The sequence below is a fragment of the Mus pahari genome, chromosome 13 (assembly GCF_900095145.1).
Source record: "Mus pahari chromosome 13, PAHARI_EIJ_v1.1, whole genome shotgun sequence".
Classification (NCBI taxonomy): domain Eukaryota; kingdom Metazoa; phylum Chordata; class Mammalia; order Rodentia; family Muridae; genus Mus; species Mus pahari.
The window spans coordinates 75,328,735-75,347,371 of NC_034602.1; the positions used below are offsets into that span (position 1 = coordinate 75,328,735).

The 18,637-nt window shown below is 38.4% G+C and overlaps 1 protein-coding gene, 1 non-coding gene and 1 pseudogene across 4 annotated transcripts in view; all 3 read right to left on the reverse strand.

Annotated features, from left to right (window-relative positions):
• Positions 1 to 2,270: 2,270 nt before the first annotated feature.
• LOC110330323 lies at positions 2,271 to 2,985 on the reverse strand (annotated as a pseudogene).
• The window catches only part of Cenpc (centromere protein C), a 44,261-nt gene continuing 28,368 nt past the window's right edge, over positions 2,745 to 18,637 (reverse strand). For all 3 annotated transcript variants that reach the window (XM_029545407.1, XM_029545405.1, XM_029545406.1), the window contains 8 exons: positions 18,276 to 18,358; positions 12,537 to 12,593; positions 12,039 to 12,143; positions 10,962 to 11,084; positions 10,357 to 10,452; positions 8,027 to 8,181; positions 4,603 to 4,693; positions 2,745 to 3,499 (listed from right to left, as the gene is read on the reverse strand). In XM_029545407.1, coding sequence (XP_029401267.1) covers positions 3,429 to 3,499; positions 4,603 to 4,693; positions 8,027 to 8,181; positions 10,357 to 10,452; positions 10,962 to 11,084; positions 12,039 to 12,143; positions 12,537 to 12,593; positions 18,276 to 18,358 — 781 coding nt within the window. In that variant the 3' untranslated portion in view covers positions 2,745 to 3,428. The remainder of the gene's footprint in view (positions 3,500 to 4,602; positions 4,694 to 8,026; positions 8,182 to 10,356; positions 10,453 to 10,961; positions 11,085 to 12,038; positions 12,144 to 12,536; positions 12,594 to 18,275; positions 18,359 to 18,637) is intronic.
• On the reverse strand, positions 3,055 to 3,198 carry LOC115065251. Its single transcript, XR_003845046.1, has one exon. It is a non-coding gene; the product is annotated as a small nucleolar RNA SNORA48 (small nucleolar RNA).

Sequence of the window (18,637 nt, forward strand, 5' to 3'; positions counted from 1 at the left end):
GTATTTCCTCCCTGTGTCCCTCAGTGTCCCCTATTGTAGTAGTTGTGTTGAAGACCTATCAATCTGGCACAAGCACCACATAGTCAGTTGTCTTCTGCATTTTGAGGGGTTTGTGAATTTCTCTAATAGTCTTCATTGGCTACCCAAAGAAATTTCTTTGATGAGGGATGGGAGCTACACTTATCTGTGAGGAGAAGTAGAACACAGACACTATCCTAGTCTACAAAGAGGAGCAAGTATAGTTTCTCCTCTGGGGTCCTTGACCTCACCAACCATGGATAGTGGACTACATTTACCAATTCAGTCATGTGTCCCTCCTATTGCGCAGACCTTAAGTGCTATTAGCTAGTTGGCTGTTGGGTATCCTCAGGACACACATGCCACTGTTGAAGCATCACCCCATGCTGGTGATGATTGGCAGGCTTTATGGCTAGACAGATTCCACTTCTCCCTTGGCAACTTGCCTAGCTCCACTTGGCAGTATGAGAGCTAGTCCCCAGGAATCATCAGTTCTATCTTGATCCCTCCAAGTCCTGAACCTGAAAGGTGTGGTATCTTCAGCAAGGGGTTCCTACTTTCCGTGCATTTGTTTCTCAGGCTGGGGCAATCAGGAGATAGCAGAGCCTAGCCCGCACATCTCTCACTTCCACAAGACTGGCACATAAACAAAGGCTCCACCAGAATTGCAACAGGAAAAAGACAAAGTTTTAAGCAAGTAGCCTGATTCAATCAGACTGTTAAAGAAATAAACTGGACCCAGAGAATTCCTGACCTCCTCATGATAAGGTGGGTCTTGTATCACCATAAACAGACCATTATCACTGCCCCCATGCAATCAGTCAGTATTTACTGGGCTTCAGGCTAAGTGCAGAAGTGTAATCTGCATAGCTGATGGCAGGTAAAACTGTTTGGGAAGGACTAGGAGGTGTGGCCTTGTTGGAGGTGTGTTACTAGGAGCTGGCCCAGAGGTTTCGAAAGCAAATGACATTCCCAGTTAGCTCTCTCTAGCTTGTGCTTATGGATCTGTTGTGCTGAAACATCCATGGACCCCAAAAGACCACCAAGACCCAATGTAATCACACCAGGGTCTTTATTCATAAGCTCAAGCTTGGGGCTCACCATCAATGCAATGCATACAGTGGTTCAGGTGGAGAAAAGCCCAGAGCATTCATCAGGACAAGGTTTTACAGAAATTGGCAAGCGAGAGGTGAGTGTTCCTAGCCTGGCGAGCATCTAATTGGGGGAGTCCCAGGGGAACAGGCCTATTAGATTACTTGAGTTTAAACTTAAGTCAGGTTTTCTAAGATGGAATCTGAACCCAAAAAATTTGGTCTCAAGCTGGTGAGATGGCTCAGAGGTTAAGAGCACTAATTGCTCTTCCACAGATCCTGAATTCAATTCCCAGTAACCATGTGGTGGCTCACAACCATCTGTAATGTGATCAAATACCCTCTTCTGGTGTGTCTGAAGTCAGCGACAGTGTACTCACATATATAAAAATAAATAAATCTTTAAAAAAAAATTGGTCTCTCAGATCTACATGTAAGATCTCCCAGTAACATAATAATGGACTAATACCCTGAAACTATAAGCCTCAAATATATGCTTCCTTACATAATTTGGATTAATCATGGTAATCTTATCACAGCAATAGAAAAGTAAGACATTGACAAAGAGGTAAAGATTGAAGTGTTCAAGTTACAAGGAAAAACAAAGATAGGAAGCATATAAAAAAGTAGAAAAAAGAAATGATTCCCTTCTACAGAAGTAAGTCAGCATGGCTGAGGACACCTTAAATTCTCATTTCAAACCTTAAAACATCAAGATCAAAAATACATAAACAAATCCCATAGGTTTAAATCACTTTGTTACAGCAGTCCATGGAAATTAGTTCAACACATTTATCACAGCTCTCTATTAGATTATTTAATGACCGACAATTTAAAATTTATTATTTGAAACCAACTATTGCAAATGAATGGACATATTAATCAGCTCTTTTATAGCAGATGTGTTTTATATTGTGGGAACAGTGATTTTAGTTTCTTTTGTTGTTTTTTTTTTTCTTTTTCTTGCCTCAAAAAGTGACATTTATTCAGAGAGAGAGAGAGAGAGAGAGAGAGAGAGAGAGAGAGAGAGAGAGAAAGAGAGAGAGAAACCAAAACAAAAAAACAAAAACAAGATGTCCATCCCTTGGCTCCCTTCCCTCACCCCTCTAGCTGTTCCTCACCACCCCCACCCCCAACCCCAGGACTGAACCCTGGGCTAGGGTCAGGTAGTAGGACAGCCCTTCAAATGAGGTCTGCAACGTTGAGGGACATGTCTTCAATGGAGGTATTGTAGAGAGTCTCAATGTCTCGAAGAGTTCTCTTGCCTTCTTCTGTCACCATGTTAATAGCCACACCCTTACAGCCAAACCGACCTCCTTTTCATCCTTTATCTCCATGCATGGTAGAAACAGTGAACTCCCAGGCGTGCATCTTCTCAGTGAGCTAGTCCACCTTCCTTCTAGTACTGATAAAGATTTCTGCCTGGGTGATGGGCAGTGTCACACAATGTGTCAAGCTTCCACTCCTCTCGGTCCTCATTGATGCAGAACTGGCAGATACCCTCCAGGGTCAACTCTTCCTTCTTGACAAGAATCTGAATAGGGTCTCTCATGAACTCCTTGGTCACCTCAAGGATGTCAGAAGGCATTGTAGCAGACAACAAAACTACCTGTGTGTTGCTGTTGAGCTTTTGGAATATGGATCCTTGAACCCATGGCTTAACATTTCATCGGCTTGATCCAGTACAAACATCTTGATGTATTTAGGGGACAGGTATCTCCAGTTAAGCATACAAATACCCTGCCAGGGGTGCTCACGATGATATGGGGAGCTCCCATTTGCAACTTTTGCACCTCAGCATGCACATTGGTGCCCCCATACAGGCACGACAAGAGGCACCCATGTAGTCTCCTTATGCCATAACCACCTTTTGTATATTGGTTCAGATGCTTGCTTCACAGTAATCACTAGGCTTGAATAGTAGTAACAGAAGAGTGTCAGGATTTTATGCGCCCTAGGCATGAAACAGCTTTGGCCACCAAGCCAGGCATCAAACTAGGATGATCAAAGGACTGCCATGTGCTCTGCCCCTGACTGATATAAGAACACCACCACAAACAAGGTGCCACTCTGCCCACTGCCAGGGGTGTTTTGTTTTTTTTTTCTTTTCAATATTATCAAAGCAATACCAACAAAATGGTCATCACTAAACATAGTATTTACACTCAAGGAAAAATCAAAAGATACATACAAGATTATGAAATGTTTAACAAGGAGTATGAAATGATTAATACAAAACTAAACAAAAATTTTACTTTAAAATAATATTTATAAAAATTTACATATAAACAATCTATTTTATATACATGCACATTTATTTCACCTTTTTATTTGAGTAAAAAGAAGAGAACTTTCCACATTCAAGAGGTTTTTAATGTTGTAATGATTACCTAAAAGTAAACAATAAAATATAATTATTTCAAGTAAAATAACAAAAAGACATATTTCTCCCCACAAGAATCATTTCTTTTTGAGTATTCAGCACTTAACACATACAAGTATGTAATATGAAACAGAAACAGTTATCTAACTTAAAGCAACTTATTTAACTGCATGAATCCAAAGACACAAAAATTAATCACCACCTGATTCAGTGAGAATCTGAAAAAACAAATTTCCTATCACTTCACTATATTACAAAGGCAGAGTTAAATTTAAAATGTGTGCAAGAAGAGAAAAACATTCTGAAACCAATCTTTAAATAATCTTTAAAAATGCCATGGGTTCCTATAAACCAGACACATACACAGGTAAGGGTAAAATAATTTTTAAAGCCAAATGCTATTTTTAATTAGTAATTTTGACAGACTGTCAGATAGTGTCACTTATGACAGGTTTACTTGCATGAAATATCACCATGACTTTCTCTATATAAAGTCGATATCCATGAAAACCTACAGAGTATGGGGCTGGCGGAGCACTCAGTGAGCACGTGCCCAGCAATAAGAAAAGGATCTCAGTCCACGTCCCAGCACCACAACAGGCCAGAGTACCAACAGCTACCACAGTCATCGCAATGTGCGCTTTCTAAATGTGGGCTCGTTCTCGCTCTTTTCCATTTGTTTATGTTAAACTTAAAAAGCTATACTTGGTACCACAGTACACTGTTAATCTTATTTACTGAATGAAAGAATAAACATGAAAATAAATTAAAATACCTATTACCAATGACTTGTAATCTTTTATGCTATACTGGTCAAAATTAAAGGGCTATCAAATGTCATAGGAAATACCACTGCAAAAATAACTTCCCTTATAGCGTAAAATGTAGCCCAACTTCTACTCAACATTTTTATTATTTAGCAATAAAGTTGTCTGAATTTCACACATCAAAAACTCATATACTTCCTTGAAAGGAAACTGTACTGAACTGCTTTGGCATCAGTAACACGGTAGTCTATTTTGACTACTGTAACTTTTACATGAATGGAACTATACACTAACACTGACACTAAAACAATATGAATCTAAAGGATGCTTTAGTAGTTCTTACCTGAAGGAACATAGAATGAATCCCCGGTAGTTATGTTATAAGGTGTTTCATGTAATGTACATAAAAGGTCACCAAAGTAAACATAAAAAACCTATAAAATTAAAAATAAAAATCTCATTTCAAATTGAACCACAATTATACTACAGAAATCCTTAAATGAAATACAGCAGGCAAAATAACTCTTCATGGATGTTTGCATTTTAATTTGCAGAACTTGGAAATACATCTTATGTGGCAAAAGGACCTTGGGACAGGAAATAATCCTTAATTTTAACTAAACCCAACTTAATCACACAAACCTTAAAGAAAAACTCCACCCAACCTACCTCATACACAGCCTCAAAACAAACTCACACACACACACACACACACACACACACACACACACACACACACGGGAGGGGGGGGGGAAGAGAGGGGGTGGGAGCGAGGAAGAGAAAACCGAGGCAAAGAGAGCAAATTTAACCAAAAGGTTTTTGCACTGTTGCTGGTGGTAAGGACAAGTGGCCACAAGCTGAGGAACATAGGCTATTTCTAAAAGCTGCTAACAACCAAAGAGAAAAACTGAACACAACAGTTCCATAGCCACATGGGAACTAAAGTCTTCCAATAATATCAACCAGCAGATTCATCCTTAGAAAAGAACACAAGCTGTCAGGGTCTTCATCCCTGACCTGCAATCTTCCGACACAGCCAAGCCTGCCACCTGTAACTAGCCAAAATAGGGTAGAGGCCACTACATAAACCACTAGTATGTGGTACTTTGTTAGGGCAATAAAAAAATAATAAAATAAAATAAAAAACCCTAATTAATTTTTGCTCTAATTTTGTTCATTCAATGTCATGACAAGTCAGAACCACTTTAGCAATAAACTTTTCTTTAAAAAAAAAAAAAAAAAAAAAGTTATACATGCTTCTTCAAAGATTACATGTTTTCTGGCAACACAATTCTCAAATGGAATGATGAACCAAAGATAAGAAGCCAGATCCCTATTGTGAGGAGGGAAGAAGGACAAAACAATAAAAGTCACATATTTAAACATCAAGGTTAAGAAAGGAACCTGTGGCGGTGCCCCTTTATCCCCAGCACTGTGTTGGCAGAGGCACGTGAACCTCTGAGTTGAAGGCCAGTGTGATCTAGAGTGAGTTCCAGGCCAGCCAGGGCTACACAGTGAAACCGTGTCTCAATGATGCCCTCCCTGCCCCAATGATGCCCCCCCCCCCAATTCCTCACAGTCTTTCAGCTGTTTTAGTTTCAAATTCAAGAATGGCAAACTTCACAATTTATTCATATGTAGGCATACTGTTAATAATCTCTTTTGAAACAGCAAAAATAAATATAAAGTCTGCACTGTAAACCTTAGGTGTGCCTACTACTATGTTTATCAGCAAATTTCATATTTTCAAATCTTTTTTTTTTTGACAGTGTCAAACAATGTTTTATTTTTACTTTTTTATTTATTTATTTTTTTTTTTAGTTTATCTTTTTTTTTTTTTTCACTCCAAAATTTATCCCCCTCCCGGTCCACCCTCTGTTCCCCATCCCATACTCCTCCCTACCCGCTTGTCTCCACAAGGATGTCCCTACCTCCCACCCCCACCCAGCAGACCTCTCCACTCCCTGGGGCCGCCAGTCTCTTCAGGGTTAGGTGCATCTTCTCTGAGTGAAGCCAGACCCAGCAGTCCTCCCTCTGCTGTTTATGTGTTGGGGACCTCATATTGGCCAATTTGATGATATTAGTGTGGAGCCCATCATGGAAGAATTTAGTTATGCCAGAATGTCCTCTCCCTTTCTGTCTCTCCCCTTCCTTGTCTCCATCCCTCTCTTTCCCCTCTGCTCTCCATCTCTCCCCATTTCTCTCTTCCTGAAGGAAGTATGCCTTCAACAAACACATTTCTGACTTCAAAACTGAGAAATAAATTTCATTTTTGAAAACACTAAATCTATAGTACTATTATTTAACTAAGGAAATAAATATCAGAGTAAGTTAGAGCCTAGCTTATTATTGATGGTTATCCTTTACTATTGAGTATAGAACTTAGCTCTGCAAGAGCTCATATGTCTTGTTCATTTACTTATGCCTCATATTGACACAGGCGCTGTTTCGGTGACTTCACAGCTGAAGAATGTAGGAACAGAAGTTAGGTAACTTTCAAAAGTCAATGGAATGACTGAGATTAGAACCAGGGAGTGTGACTGTAATTTACATTCTCTACCTCTACAGAAGGATACCTCTCTAAATAGAGAAATACTCCTCACAGATTCTGAAGGTCTACTTTTAACTAAAAAAATTAAAAAAAAAAAAAAATCTTATGTCAACTAAACAAGTGCCTCATGCAGAAAGGCGGATTTAGACATCTTGCATATATTTCTAGATCATTTTCCTTATCTAGTTAGCTTGCATCTCTAAGCATATCTCTTCTCATTTTTGGCAACATTTAATTGAGATAATCTTTATTTAAAATGAGAAATAGCTCTACATAGACATTTTTCCAATGAGAACGTACAAACAGCTAATATTTGAATATCAGAATGCCAAACTAATAAATAGGGAAATAAAATTACAAGTTATCTATCACCTTATTCCACAAAGAATGATTATTATCAAAAGACTAAAGATTAAAAAAATATTGATAAGATTACAGAAAAAGGTGAACATTTCTATCCTATTGGCACAAATGTAATTGTGCTACCCTATAGAAAATACCACAGAGATCCCTCGGGGGGGGGGGAGGGGGATTAAACCCACAGCTACAATATGATCCCTGCACTGAATATATACTGAACATATAAGAAAGAAAAATCTTATCATTTGCGTCATCAAATAAAACTAGAGCTCTTTATGTTATGTAAAATTAGCCAAACACGCACAAGCTCACAGGCACCATACACCCACACAAACACTCCAGGAATATAAGAGTTAATCTCAATGAGTACTAAGACACAGGTAGACAAATGGAAACAAAGTTCTGAAACACAATAAGAATACAACAGAAAAGAATACTCTGTACATTTTTAAAGCAGTAAGAAACATTTTTTAAAATGTTTTCCTTTTTTTTTTGAGATTAAATTACATCATTTCTCCCTTCCCTTCTCTCACTTCAAATCCTCCCATTCATTATCCCTCCTTGCTCTCTTTCAAATTCATGTCTTCCTTTTCCTTTCTTATTACATGTAAATATGTATAGTATATACATATATGTAACAGTAGTTGATTAATCTGTTCTAATTACCCAGGGGCGACAGCCCAAGTTCTTGGCTACTAGTCCTGACATGAGTATTGGCTAACTTCCAACAGATTTAATAAATGGAAGATTTCTTTGCGCAGTGTAATTATGAGACTTCACTACCAAGTAAATCGAATTTTAATGTATCATCGGTTGTACTTCAGAGAAACAGACATAAGTGGAGACAGATACCAACCAATATATCTTGGCCAACATGCTGTTTTCCTTTCTCTTCATAGGGTCCTAAAACCAATTTTCCAGTAGAAAAAAATGTTGTATCCAATGTTTTAAAAACTTTCAAACCATGTTGCTCAACAAAAAAGTGGTATGTATCTCGCGGTCTTATAAGATCTAGGGGAAAAATAATAATACACATATAAAACAATCACAAACTAGACATGTGTAACAACCTGTCACTCAGCACTTAGGGAACTAAGGTAAAAGGACTCCAAACTGCAATCCAACTGGGTTATACACGGGAAACCCTATTGTAACAGGAGAGCTCAATGATACATACATGCTATTACTGTATACTGTATATTCTAATATTATCTGTATTAATAGACAAGCAGATAGAAGATCACTGACTTTGGAAATAGAATGCCAAAGGTCACATTCAGCCTGGACTATAAGCTGCACTATTGAATCTCTCCCTCTAAGCCTTGATTTCCTTCTTTTAAAAGGTGAGTGTTAAACAGATTCTGTGAACAGCAAAGAGTTTATGCATGAGAAGGGAAGAGTGACTGGCACAAACTAAACACTCTGTTATTTATCTCACCGTACCACTAATGCTACCGTGGAAACAAATATTAGGGAGGGACACGATAATGAGCTCCATGTCTTTACAAAGCTTAACATGTTCCAAAATAAAAATGTACCATCACAATGGCGAGCGGGGTTTTGTTCATTTGATGATTAAACAGAAACACTTCTATTTAGTTAAGTAAACACTACAGAAAAACAAAATACAAGGTTTGGCTAATTCATCACTGTGTCATTTCAGGTTTCCTTTGCCCTTATGAACTTTCCAAGCCTCTTAATACATTATCATCAGCTTCCAGGCTACATTACTGGATGTTTGAGAATGTTAAGGGTCACATGTACAATGCAATAAAGAAAATGCATAACTATTAAAACAGATAAAAGTTGAAAACAAACACCTTTAATGCCAGTACTTGAGAGACAGAGGCAGACAGATGAGTTCCAGACCAGCCTACTCTACAGAGTGAGCCCAGGCACCCAGGGCCACACAGAGAAACCTTGTCTTGGGGAGTGGGGGTTCACACACAGCAACAAAATTTTGAAAACAAAATTTTCCTAGCCTGGAAAAGTTCAAGTTATGTTTTCACACTGAACAATCCTTTCAGTATTTTACCCTCACTGCCTTGTAAATAAGTGTATCAAGAGAGAATAACTCTGTTAAGAGTTTATCTAAACATGATAAATATAAAATAGTTCATAGAAATATTTAAGTGGCAATACCATCAGTAACCTGTAGGTTAACCAACCTGTTTGACTTGGAGAAATAGTTGTTATCAGTTCTGTGGGCTGAACAAAAATCCCCCCAGAGGCTCACAAAGCTCATATATTTGAATGCTTAGTCACCAGGGAGTGACAGTATTTGAAAGATTAGGAGGTGTGGTCTTGTTGGAAGAAGTGTGTCTGGGGGTCAGGGGGCTTTAAGGCTTCAAAAGCCAATGACAAGGCCAGTGTCTCTCTTTGCCTACAGATCAGGATGTAGGCTCTCAACTTCTCCAGCACCATGCCTCCAGCTGTGCTTGCCACCATGATAATGGCCTAACCTATAAAACTATGAGCAAACCCCCAACTGAAAGCTCATTTATAAGAGCTGTCTAGGATATGGTTGTCTCTCCACTGTCACCGTCCCTTTTAGTAAGAGAAGTACTTCCTATATGTAAATACTGCTTCATCAGCAAACACTCAAGAACACCCTAAACCCCTATACTACTATATTCCTTAGAATTATGTATAGCCTCTCAGAAACTAAATGTTTACTGTCTATGTTATATAGCATGAGGCTTCTAGGCTCTTAACATTAAAGTGAATAATTGATTGGGTGACTGATGCTATTAACATTCAAGTTCACAAAGGTTTCACGTCCTAGATGCCATTATTAGTGTCCAGAGGTTCAGAAGATAGTGTGCCCTAGTTCTGCACGGAGCATATACTGGGGTAGGTCAGTTAAATTTCCATAATTTCTCATAGAAAGCTCTTCACGTATCTTCTCACTTATAGACTCCCTGGGCATACTAAAGGAGAGAACACACGTGGTAGGCAGTAGCATCACCTGACCCGGAATTCAGACTACAAACACAATGCTCATCCATAATTATCCTCATGGAGGCTGGTTATTGGAATACATTTTAGTGCTGGGAGAGGGGAAGGGAAGAGAGGGAAGGACGAGGTGAAGGGGAAAAGGAAGAGGGGGGAGGAAGAAGAGTGAGCACATAGACACAAACCAATCATGCAATGGTTTGTTATGTTCAGAATCGTTCCTGAGCTTACCCATGGGGACAAGCTCTCTTGTTTCTGGGTCCTTTACCAATGTTGCCTGAAAGGGATCTCCCAGAGGTACATCCCGAGTCAACTTCATCTTAGTCCCTGTAAAACAAATACCACTGAAACGGACATACTTACGTAAAACTGGTCTCCATTAAAAAGCAATCAGTACAAAATGTAATTGGAGACATATAAGATTACTGACAAGGACTTAACAACTACTTTCTGTTCATAAGGTAGCACTCTAATAAACAAAAATTCAAATGCTAAGACATACGATTCAATGTAAAGCCAAAACCTCTGTGAGACATGACAACTCTCAATTTCAAAGACTAACTGGTGATTTGCATATTCCCTCAGAGCTGCGATTACAAAAAAGTTCTAAAAAAGTTAATTAAATGTCTACAGCAGCCATACTTTAAATATGGAAAAGTAAGGTTCATAGGACTAAGTGAGGAAATATTTATACTATAGTTATTTTTATAAGAAGAGAATTGTCTTATGTTCAAAATGGGAGTATGGCATTATAAAGTGAGTTTTATGGATGCGAATATTATGCCTGGAGTTTTAAGAGGTATGAAATCTAAGTTATGAGAGGAACGGTTTCCTACTTTCACAGCTATCGAGTTGGAACTGTTTCTTGGTAACTTTTTTGTTGACTTTGCCGAGGTTTCTCTTTGCCTTTATTTTGGTGGATGCTGAAGCTGGGGATACTATTTCAACCACAAGTCGTCCTAAAATTTAAGAAGAAAAGGCAAAAATAACATATCTGGGGACATCAAAAGCTTAAAGCAAAACATTAACTATATTATATTTCATGTCAAAGTACCAAGGGAAGCATCACTCATGCTGCAGCTGTTAAAATGACAAAAATCCACCCAATTTCAACTGAGTCTCTGACACTCTAAGTCCAGAAGCACAGATGAAATAAGACTCAACGACTTGTTACCACCTGAATAGTTTTCAGTGGAGGGTTAAAAACAAAAAAAAAAAAGGAAGCTGCAGAAACTAGTAATGAAAGCAGCAAGCCACATTGAAGAGTCCAGTAACGTGACTACATCCATCTAAATAGGGAAGTAACTTCAACATTTAGCTCCTTGTTAACTCGCTATAAAGAAAAGAGTTGCTAAGAATGAGAAGGTATCATCTCCATCAGATGTTACTTTTCTCATGTCCTACTATGTTTCTTTTTGAGCTGGAAGGATGATTTGCCAGGAAAGACTTTGTACTGCTCTTATAAAGGCCCAGCCTTGAGCTGTAAGCACCCATGCAGGGCGCCTCACAACCTCCTGATCACTCCAGCTCCAGGGGACTCCAATGACTCTGCCTCCATGCACATCCTCACACCTACCCACACACGTATAATTAAACTAAAGTCACCTTAAAAAGGATTCACATTGTGCAATTAGAAACCTCGGATATCTAAAGGACGATGTCTACAAAATCAGTCAAGTAGCTACTCACAAAAGAGAAACAAAATCAGCATTTCTATAATAATGAGACAAACCTGAATTTGAAACCTATTCTTAGATGTGTTTGTGTGTGTGTGTGTGTGTGTGTGTGTGTGTGTGTCTGTGGGGACATAATGAGGTAATGTATATAAATGTGTAAAATTAGGCCTGTCATATGATTAGTTGGAGTAATAATGCCTTCATTTAAGAGACATTATACTCTGAATTACGGCTTACCAGAGGAGCTTTCTTGATAATCTATTCGTTCCCCTCGCCAATACTCCAGAGGTTTCAAACGTATTCTATTAGATCGACGAACACCTGGTGAGCTGGAGGGCAGTACTGTCAAAAGTTAAACAAAGATTCAAAATAGTCAATAAGCATAGTAGAAAGATGCATGCCAACTTTTAAAACATAATGTTTCAATTAAGAGGCAAAAATCATTTCTAGATATCTATACAAATAAACAGAAGTCCATGAAAACTGAAGCCTCTACATTGGCCAAGAAATTTGATAATACCCATGTGTGAGAATATTAGAGGTATTATCTTATCTGAACAAGGCTACACTCCATATATTAATGGGATTCATTGTTGTAACTTGAGATTACGTTAGTTTATGACTACTGTTAACCTACAGAACCACCTCTACCAGGAACTCCCAGTCAGAACATTTGGCTCCATCCCAGGCACATAAAGTTTTCAATGGGAATATTGAAAGAATAAATTATTTTACCTAATTTGTGATGTAATTTTTTATCTGGTACCATATTAGAACTTCTTGTTTTCAAATCTGCAAAATACAAGAGATAGCATTATAAACAATGCAACATGCCTGGTAATTTTCTATTGACTTGAGGTAGGATATGGCCAACTTTAGTATTATAAATAAGATTTAAACATGAAAATCTTAAACTTTAATTTTTCATTGATAAACAGAACAAGCTAAGGAAAAAGAGCATAACATCTCATTTAACTTTGTTTGCTATAATAAACATATTTAAGGGGCTGGTGAGATGGCTCAACGGGTAAGAGCACCCGACTGCTCTTCCGAAGGTCCTGAGTTCAAATCCCAGCAACCACATGGTGGCTCACAACCATCCATAATGAGATCTGACTCTCTATTCTGGAGTGTCTGAAGACAGCTACAGTGTACTTACATATAATAAATAAATAAATCTTTAAAAAAAAAAAAAATAAACATATTTAAAGAGCACCATTAGGACGAACAAAGCCCAAGCAGCATTCGCCTTTGCTCGTGAATGGCACTAGCAAATCCAATGCCTGACGTAATGGTGCCTAACAACTCGAATGCATACCGTCTCAATTCTACAATGAAAACACACTGGTTTGCTGATCGGATTAAGAAATAAAACCCACAGTCAGAGGGTGAACGGTGGATGGGGGGAATAAAATCTGGAATTTAAAGAAAGAAAGAAAAGTAAGAGAAGGAGGAGGAGGAGGAGGAGGAGGAGGAGGAGATAATCCAGGAAAAAAAAAAAGGAAACAGTGGGCTCTGGCAATCCCATGTAGCCTTAACAGCCACTTTCATAATAAATTAGAAAAAGTGTCATCATTTCAAAGAAAATGACCTCCAATTCATGAATGTACATCAAATTCTGATATATTTATATATGGATTATAAATACAGAAGGCTTATCTTTTTATAGACTTTGCTGGTGAGCACAGCATATTTTACAAAATATTTGTATTTAGTTTACTTTCACGTGTGCAGAGGGTGTGTATGCAGGTGACTGGGGAGGCCAGAAGAGGACATAAAGTCCCCTGGAGCTAGTTACAGATGGTAAATGACTCACCAGGGTAGCCGGTCCTGAGAACCAAACTCAGCTCCTCTGTAAAACAGCAAGCTCCTAACAGCGGAGCATCGCTCCAGTCCGTACATTGTTGTTGTTTTATCATTAATATCGTTTTAGATTCTCTAGACAGTTTCCCTGCCTGTCCTGGAAATTACTCTGTAGATCAGGGCAGCCTCAAACTCACAGATCCTCCTGCCTCTGTCTCCCAAGTGATTAAAGACATGCACCAAAAAAAGAAAAAAGAAATAAAATAAAAAAGAAATAAAATCCATCTTTTTTTGTTTGTTTTCTACACAAAACTCAACTTAACAATAAAGATAGGCACCCCTGAAAGTGAGTAGGTGTCAAACACAACCAGGAAGCAAGAAAGTGTGGATGACCATTAATCTTTGACTAAATAGACTTCAAGCTAAAATAATCAGAAGACTAAAAGAAGAATGCTTCATTCTAATCAAAGGAAGAATTAAGCAAGAAGATATTTCTATCCTAAACAAATGTGTCCCAAACTCGGGTGCACACGATTTAATAAAGCGTGAACTAGTGAAGTAAAAGTAACAAATTAACATCTACCCATTAATACTATTGGATTTCAACATCCTACAATTTGCAATGGATAGGTCATCTGAACAAAAATAAACAGAAACATCAGAATTAATAGATCACAGAGCTTAACAGGTATCTATAGATTATTCTATCCAAACACAAAAGAATATATACGCTACTTAGCACATGGAATTTTCTCTATAGGTGATATCCTGGGACATACAAAATTCTTAACAGATTCAGAAAGATTGAAATAACTCTCTATAGCCTATTTGACCATGGTGAAACAATAAAACTTAAAACAGCAAACAAACTTCCATTAAGTACATAAACTAATGGAGAACAAAGAACTCATAATTGAGTGATTAATGGGGCAAAGAAGAAATCAAGAAAGAAAAAAAAAAAAAAAAAGACTTCTTGGAACTAAATAAAAAGGAGACCATTACAGCAAAACTGCTGGGTCACAGTCATGGCAACTCTGAGAGGGAAATCTAAGTACTTACATTACAAAAGAAAAAGGCCTACAAAGTGTCTTATTTATGCAACTCAAAAAGTTATGATGAACAAGAACAAACCAAATCCAAACCTAGTCTATGGCCAGAAACAATAGAAATCAGAGCAGAAGTTAATGAAATACAAGCAAAGAAAACAATACAAAGAATTAAGAAATCCAGAAGCTGGGTCTCTGAGGAGAAAAAACAGATTGGCAGACCCCTGACCTAACCAGCCAAAAGAAAGAACCCACATTAACAGAATCAGAAATAGACAAGGAAACATTTTAAGAGACCCCAAAGAATTAAGAATATTATAAGCAAATCCTTTTAAAAAACACTCCACCAAGCTGAAACATCTAAAAGAAATGACAAAATTCTAGCTTTATCCAAGGTGTATACCAAAGATTCAATAGACTACAAGGGAAGCCACAAACACTGTCGGAGCAAACATCTCCCCTCTGCTGCTCCTTAACATCTCTACCTAAAGGAAACAGATGATCAGAATACTATCAAGCTTACCATGTTCAAGTCAAAGATTCTGCTGTATCTGCTCCTCCTTTCACAATTCCGCATGGGGTAAGAAGAATGCTATTGTCTCAGAAGCTAAGGCCAATGTACTGGCTAGTTTTGTGTCAACTTGACACAGCTGGAGTTATCACAGAGAAAGGAGTTTCAGTTGGGGAAATGCCTCCATGAGATCCAGCTCTAGGGCATTTTCTCAATCAGTGATCAATGGGGGCAAGGTCCCCTTATGGGTAGTGCTATCTCTGGGCTGGTAGTCTTGGTTCTGTAAGAGAGTAGGCTGAGCAAGCCAGTAAAGAACATCCCTCCATGGCCTCTGCATCAGCTCCTGCTCCCTGACCTGCTTGAGTTCCAGTCCTCACTTCTTTCAGTGATGAACAGCAATGTGGAAATGTAAGCCGAATAAACCCTTTCCTCCCCAACTTGCTTCTTGGTCATGATGTTTGTGCAGGAATAGAAACCCTGACTAAGACAAATTGGTACCAGCAGAGTGGGGTATTCCTGTGACAACCTAACCATGTTTTGGGAAGGACTGTGGAAGGACTTTGGAACTTTGGGCTAGAAGATCCATTTGGTGTTAAGAGCTCTGTCAGATGATGTGTAGGACCTTGGAAGATAATGTTGAGAACAGTGCAGAAGATGGAGGCCTGGCTTGTGAAATTTCAGAGGGAAAATTAAAGACTCTTTTCAGGGCCATTGCTATTTTGCATTGTGAAGATTCTATAGTTCTGGTTAGCTGGGGCTGAAGAATCAGCTGTGATTAACAAGATATCAGAACTGCTAAAGCAAAAACTTTGCATTACTGGGACTATTGATGCTGGTTAGCTGCAGCTAAGAAATTGGCGGTGATTAAGAAGAGACCAACATCATTGAGGTGACATCTTCTGCAAAGTATTTTCTGAGAACATAGAGGCTGTGTTCCAGAGATAGCCAAGGTTGTACCTTGTGCTGTGGCTGGACTTAGTAATATTTAAGAGTTACCCAGGGAGTATTGGTTTGAAGGCATGAAGGGGTCACACAAAGCAGCTGAGGCTCAGCACTGTGAGAGGTCATGGAAGGCCATTGGTGAAGGTGCAGCCTCAGTTGCAATTGATGGCCCAGGACTGAAGGGATCATGCAAAGGAATTGAGGCTTGGCACCATGAAGAGAGCCTATGAGAAGCTATTGTTGAAGCCAAGTTACAGTGGAAGACAGCAGCATTTTGGAGATGTCAGTACCATGAGATGACTACCAAGAACAGCAGCAGCAGTGGAGTACAGGCGGCTGGAGCCTAGAAGACAAGGTGTGTGCTACAAAGGGCATGGATGGAGAAGTGACCCAAGCGCTTGTAGGAGCCCAGAAGATCATGAGTTGGATCCCAGACATTAGATGGTTGGAGATTGATTTTTGCTTTTGATTGTGACTGTGCCCTGATATTTTTCCCTCTTGAAGGAAGTTTTTTTGTGAAGCCCACAATTAAGAGACTTTGAATTTTAAAGTACTTTGAATTTTAAAAGATACTGGATAATTTAAAAGGANTGAACTTTTAATATGTAAAGACTGTGGGACTTTTAAAGTTGTTTAGATCTTGGGGATGAGTGAGAAACTAAGGGTTGAGGCTTACTAGTGATGTGTTTGTGTGTCAAGTTGACAAGGGGTCAATTGTACTGGCTAGTTTTGTGTCAACTTGACACAGGCTGGAATTATCACAGAGAAAGGAGCTTCAGTTGGGGAAATGCCTCCACGAGATCCAGCTGTAAGGCATTTTCTCAATTAGTGATCAAGGGCGGGGCAGGGGGGGGGTTCCCTTGTGGGTGGTGCCATCTCTGGGCTGGTAGTCTTAGTTCTATAAGAGAGCAGACTGAGCAAGCCAAAGCAAGCAAGCCAGTAAAGAACATCCCTCCATGGCTTCTGCATCAGCTCCTGCTTCTTGACCTGTTTGAGTTCCAGTCCTGACTTCTTTCAGTGATGAACAGCAATGTGGAAATGTAGACTGAATAAACCCTTTCCTCCCCATCTTGCTTCTTGGTCATGATGTTTGTGCAGGAGTAGAAACCCTGACTAAGACGACCAACAACCTTAATGTTCTTTCTAGTGTCTACTTCTTATAACCACCAACCTTATAACAAACAACCAGTAATCCCTCTTGACTTCCAAAATTTACTATCAATAAAACAAACAAATAGCAAACACATTCCACCCAGCACCCACATTGTGGGTCACGACCATCTGTTAACTCCAGTTCCAGGGAATCCAACACCCTCTTCGGACATCAAAAGGCACCAGTCATACATGTGATGCAGACATACATGCAGACAAAAAGCTCATTATTATACAATAAAAAAAAAACCAAAATTTCAATACTTTAAAAATATATTTTTAAACATATATTTTATAAAGATATATTTTAAAAGAACATATTACAAAATACTATATAGGGAAAGCTATTCAAAATTATACTAAAGCAAACTCACTGTTTCTTTACTAAATAAAAGGTAAAGAATATACAAAGGGTTAAAGTTTAAAAATAAATATATAAATGTAAAAACAGTAAAAAAAAACTAGTGAATTAATAATAAAAAAGATAGTGTAACATTATATTCAAGCACTAAAAAAAGTGTAAAACTGTATTGAGGCATGAAAACTTTCAAACGTATATAAAATAGAGGAAAACAGTATAATGAACTTAATCTATCAACACCTATCTTCATTAGCCATCAACATGTAGTTACTGCTGCTTTAAGTATTTCCTTATCAGCTTAATAAATCTATCTATTGAACTGTCTGTCCGTCTATCCATCCATCCATCTGTCTTGCTGCAGGGGCTATTAGATACATACTCCAAGGAATATGTGTGAAGAGTAGAGGACAATTTGTGGAAATCAATCGTCTCCCTTTACTTTTACTATGTGGATTCTAGGGAATTCAACTCAGGTGGTCAGCCTTAGCAGCAAGTGTCTTTACCAATTTAGACCATTTCAACAAATTTCCAATCATAGAGCTGGAAGTGGGAAGTCAGGAGTAGACCCGCATTTGCTACTACTGAAAATATAAATAAACACAGACTACTTTATATTCATAGTGCCTTAGAAACCAAGATAGTAGAAAATAGTAACTTACGCAAACTCTTCTGGTCCTTTTCATTATCCAACACAGAATTACTGCTTCCTGGCATTTCATAATTCTTGAGCCTGGAAGGTCCACTTAAGAACAAAACATAACATTACATTTGTGCTTTTATAATATACATTTCTGTGTGTCTAAATCTCATGATCATGTCTTAAAACTATCATCCGTTTCTTTCTTATGAAATTAAAAGTGATGTAATAGGTCATCAAAAATGTGTTTCCATGCAGCATAAAGCAAGGACTATGATTTGATCTCATAATTGAGTCGAATCTATCTAAATGAGAGAGAAAGAGAGAAAGAGAGAGAGAAAGAGAGAGAGAGAGAGAGAGAGAGAGAGAGAGAGAGAGAGAGAG